The sequence below is a fragment of the Rhipicephalus microplus genome, chromosome 9 (genome assembly GCF_043290135.1).
Source record: "Rhipicephalus microplus isolate Deutch F79 chromosome 9, USDA_Rmic, whole genome shotgun sequence".
NCBI classification, from domain to species: domain Eukaryota; kingdom Metazoa; phylum Arthropoda; class Arachnida; order Ixodida; family Ixodidae; genus Rhipicephalus; species Rhipicephalus microplus.
In genome coordinates, this window is record NC_134708.1 from 65621957 (window position 1) to 65627087 (window position 5131).

The 5131-nt window shown below is 50.2% G+C and overlaps 1 protein-coding gene across 1 annotated transcript; it reads left to right on the forward strand.

The window, feature by feature from the left end:
• The first annotated feature begins 145 nt into the window (after positions 1 to 145).
• LOC142771855 (uncharacterized) lies at positions 146 to 2710 on the forward strand. The gene has a single exon (XM_075873761.1). The coding sequence runs from the start codon at positions 261 to 263 to the stop codon at positions 2424 to 2426; it is 2166 nt and encodes a 721-aa protein (XP_075729876.1). The 5' UTR covers positions 146 to 260; the 3' UTR covers positions 2427 to 2710.
• The last annotated feature ends 2421 nt before the right edge of the window (positions 2711 to 5131 follow it).

Here is a 5131-nt window from a genome sequence, read left to right on the forward strand (position 1 = left end):
AGATAAATGCACAAACAGAAAAAATGCGAAGGCAACCGCGACGCCTTAGACACGCACCCATTGGTCGCTCCTGTCACGTGGTACTGAGCGCGCTCTGTGAGTGGCTGCTGGGACGCGCTTGCTTGCACTGGTCGTCTGCTCCGCGCACGCACGTCTGCTACGCACACGCTGGCGCACTATAGTTTGCGAATCCCCTGCCGATACGCCGATACGGTCGCCGATACGCCAACTCTTCTCTAGCGCGAGGCTTAGTGCCCGCAATGGATCGTCGCGTGGACCGGAAGCGCAGGACGAAGTACCGGACGAAGTACGCTTACGGGAAGCGTAAACGCAAGCCTCCTGTTGGGAAAACGAAGCAGTCAGCAGCGATTGAATCAGACGAACCGAGTACCGCGTCGCCACCAAGCTACGTGTCGTCGGAAGCCGACACCTGCTCGCTGCCGATGCTCGGCAGTGAGGCCTATGACGCGGGGCCGTCAACTAGGCGCGAGGTTGCGGTGCGGCCTGAACGCGAAAGAAGTTTCGTTTTCGCTGCGGCGGGTGACGATGCGGTGCCGGCTGTTCAAAGTGACGGTGAATCGACGCCTGGCAGTGACACTGAAGACCCGGGGCCATCAACTAGCCGCGGCATCACGGTGCGGTGTGAACGCGAGAAAAGTTTCGTTTTCGCGGCGGCGGACGACGACGTGGTGCCAGCTGTCCAGGATGTCGGCGATCGTTTGCCTCAGCGGAAGCGCACCGTTCAAATACACCTGGAACCTCGTTTCGTGTCCTCGGAAGGCGCCGAGAAGCAAGCCAGCAGTGTCCGCGATGCAGTTCGCGAGGTGTCGGCAACGGAGCGGAAGTTCGGGTTCGCGCAGCAAACGGAGCAAACATCGGCAACAAAAGAGGATGAGTTCACCCTAATTCAGGTTTCTGCCGTGAATTCCCTAATAGGACCTGCACTCTGCCCAAAATGTTGTAAGAAGACTTTGTCAGTGCAGCATGGGACAAAATTGGGCCTGGCAGTAAAACTGGTACTTTTGTGTGCTTCCTGTGGCCCTATTCATTCACCTTGGTCATCCAGTAGAAAATCCGAAGGAAGGGCTTTTGAAGTCAACCTAAGAGCCATGCAAGCAATCAAGTCCATTGGAAAAGGGCCCACTGCCCTGAATGACTTCTGGGCTACAATGAATGTCTCTCATCGGGGCATTCATCAAAAAACCTATCAGGAACACCTAAAAAAAACATTCAAACCAGGAGCAGAGGAAGCTGCACAAAACATCTTTGCAGATGCTGTGCTTGCGGTAAAAGACGTGTACAGTAAGATGCAGCCATCAAGCCCAAACAACATCACAGTTGTGTATGACGGCACGTGGCTTACAAGAGGCCACAGCTCACACATTGGGGTAGGATGTATTATTGAGTTTTACACGGGGCTTGTGCTGGATTGCACAGTCCTTTCCAACTTCTGTCTTGGGTGTTGTCAACAACCAGCAGAGAGCGACCCCAACTTCGTCACTTGGGCTGAGAAACATCAATGTCAGAAGAATACTGATGTTGGCTCCGGACAGATGGAAGTGGAGGCTGCTCTGACACTTTTCAGGCGCTCTGTCAGCAGGTATGGCCTCCGCTACACCAACATTATATGTGATGGTGACAGCCGAACCTATCTTGCTCTGTGCAAAGATGAGGTGTACGGCTTCATACCACTGACCAAAGAAGACTGCGTGAACCATGTGCAGAAGAGAATGGGCACCGCTCTCCGCACACTGGTGACAAGAGCTAAGAAAGGGGAGCCATTGGGTGGGAGAGGTGGACTGACGCAGGAGTTGATTAAAAAACTGACCAGCTACTACGGGTTAGCCTTGCGAAAACACACAAGTGTCCCTGACATGCAAAGGGCCGTGATGGCCACTTTTTATCACGTCACGTCCACCGACGACGAGCCTCACCATGAGCTCTGCCCACCTGGCCCTGATAGCTGGTGCAAACATCGTTCAGCACAGGCCAAAATGGAGCCAGCACCACCTCACAGGTATAACCTGTCGAAACGTGTAGCGGAGGCTCTGCTGCCTGTATACCAACGTCTCTCTGACCCGCAACTGTTGGAGCGATGCAAAGGCAACAAAACTCAGAATGCGGCGGAAAGCTTGCATTCAGTTATTTGGTCACTGACTTCAAAGGACCAACACGCTTCATTGTTCGCAGTGGAGACAACAGTACATGAAGCAGTTGCACGCTACAATTTTGGGAATTTGCGAGCCTACACTGAAATGTGCAAGTCCGTGGGCATCAAACCTGCTAGCCTCGCCCTTCAAAGAGCTGAAGAAAAAGACCAGCAAAGAAAACGAAAAGCACGCAGTGCAGAAAAAATGAAAGAGAAAGGACATAAGAAGACCCTCGCAAGCAAAGACACAAAGTATTACAGTCCCGGGGCATTTTGATGGACCTTTACTGACTGTTCAACTTTAACGCCAGTTTTCTCAGAAACGTGTTTTGACCCGACTGTCCAGCTTGCCACGATGCTTGCATGACTATGGCTTGACGGATTTTCATGTGGTTTTTTGCATTGTGTTCCTCAGTGAATTTTCTATGTCGTGACGTTTTCATATTTGTTAATTACTACCTCAGTATTTTTACTCCTAAGCTAATTTCACATTATGATAACGACCACATTTACAAGCATGTATACAATGTTCTCTGTAAAATAAAAACAGAGTCATAAAAATATTTGCAGAATGTCACGACATCAACCATCCCAATGGCTAAAATATAAGAGCAACTATAGGCTTCTACCATGTTTTTTTGTCACACCAGGCTTTGGGCAAGTTTAGTAGTACACTGATGGATAAAAAAATTTATAATGCCAGAACTACTGGAGATAGCTGAATGAAACTTTGTCATTTATCATTTAGCGCAGTTTCCAGTAAGCATGCCAAATTTCATTGCTCTACGACAAAAACTAAAGAATTTCACTTTCGATCCCCACCTCCCCCCTTAATAACCAGGCTAAGTTGTGGAGTGCAGCACAAGCTGTAATTATGTGCACGATGTTTTCGGCCTTGTGCTGCATTCCCATGTCCAGGCAAGGGAAACGCCTCTTTTACACGCCGAACGCCCTCTCAACGACGTTCCGAGTCTTTATTTGGGCTTTTTGGTACCTGGGCGAATGAAGGAATGTTGTGCCTCACTCCACAAGCGACTGGATTCAATGTCACACCACAAAAACGTGCTCCGACTTTTTGTGACCATGCACTGACACAGGAACTAACCTTCCCTTGGGTGTGTCTGTGGGGCCTGGTTCTGAAAACGGTGTAAATAAATATGGCTGGCATGCGTATCCAGCGCCGCGCAACAGCACTCCGGGCACCCGGTTTTGTTCGTACAGAACCCGCAAGCGGGAGTTGTCAAAAATTCTGCTGTCATGAACAGAGCCAGGCCAGCCGGCAACAATGTCGAAAAACTGGAGTTGTGATCCAGCCACAGCCTGCAGCAGCATACAAATAATCATAAACAGGGCATTGTACAGCGCCTTTCACTTTGTGGGTTCGGTATAAAGTACATGCACAGCAGAAATGAATGTTGTTGCACAGAGTCATGGTCGGTCAGAGTGTATGAGTGTATTTTGATGACAAGATACAAAAAGTACTGTTCCTTCGAAAATATTCATGAAACCTGCCTTCCGGAGCAAAAACTCGAGTCCAGCAAAACACAGCACGAAGGCGCGAGCGCCGGGCCCCTCGAATAACTGCTGCATTATTTTTTCGCTTTACTTATTTCGCTAATGCATGGAAACAATGGCTAAACACAAGCACATTGTTTACTGTATGAAAAAAAAGTTTACGACCCGAGCATTAATTAAAAAAAAAAAAAAACAACGAACTAAACTGTTCAGAGACTTTCAAATTTCATTGCTTACCTGCACTTTGAAGGAGAAATAGCCTATGCGGTTGCGAAACACTTCGGCATTTTCACCACCGGGACTTTTAATCTGCACGTGCGTGCAGTCTATGCATCCCGTCACTCCAGGGAATTCGGCCACTTCATAGAAGTCCTGCATAACTTGTTGAAATTACGCCGGCTGCGGTGAGCGCACCAGTATGGAGTACAAGTGCTTTGCTATCAGCATGGTCACTTTTCCGACTGCGCGGCACACTGTAGACTGCGGAGTGCGGACGAGGTCCCTGGTCACTGTTTGAAACGTCCCAGTGCCGTAAAATCTCAGCGCCATCAACAGCTGCAGCATAGGAGGCACAGGCAGACCTCGATTGTCCCCGCTTTCTTGGAGCGGCAGCAGAGACAGCAGCTGCCGCACGGCGTGCTTCGTGAACTGGTATAATCGGGTTTTGTATAAACTTGCTCTGCGGCCGAGCGCCAAGTCAGCAACTGCGGGTTTTGCCAAGTCTTGTGTTTGTTGCGAGCGAGCTGAAGAGCTTAGCGATCGAGTAGGCCTTGCTTCTACCGATCATTGTCAGCATCTCAAGAAACCCTGAAGTCGAAAAAATCGCGACACGAAACTAGCAGCCGCACCTGCGCAACTGATGCGCAGGCAGCGAGCGAAAGACCGCGAAACCCTGTTTGGGTGGCGGCGCCTGGCGGTGAACGGTTGTACTCGGGCTGACGGTCGTGCCTTTTGTTCTCCTCCCCATCCACCAGGCACTGAAAAGTTATAGAGGAGGCACTGGTGTCGTCTACAGGCCAGCGAACACTTCATCGATATTACAACCACTGGACCAGGGGATCATCAAAAACGTGAAAGTACTGTACAAAAAGCATCTTTTTGAGCGGATGCCGTTGTGTATGGACAATGCAAGTCAGTATGAGGTGAGCTTTCTCAGTGCTATCCATATGCTAGCGCGAGCGTGGGGTCGCGTAAAAGATGAAACCATTGCGAACTGCTTTAGGGTGCGCGGCTTCATTTCAAGTGGTGCAGATGATGACGCGTCTTGTACAGTAGGGGAAGAAGACACAAGTGAGCTTGACGTTGATGGTCTCCTGCCAGCTCTCGGCGACGTCCCTTTCGAGGAGTGCATTGCCACTGAAAGTTCGGTAGAAACGTGCGGTGCACTGTCGGACGGTGAGATCGTGGAGATCGTTCGGCCCAGCGAGCCTAGTCACGAAACTGAGGTTGACGACGACGACGCCGCAA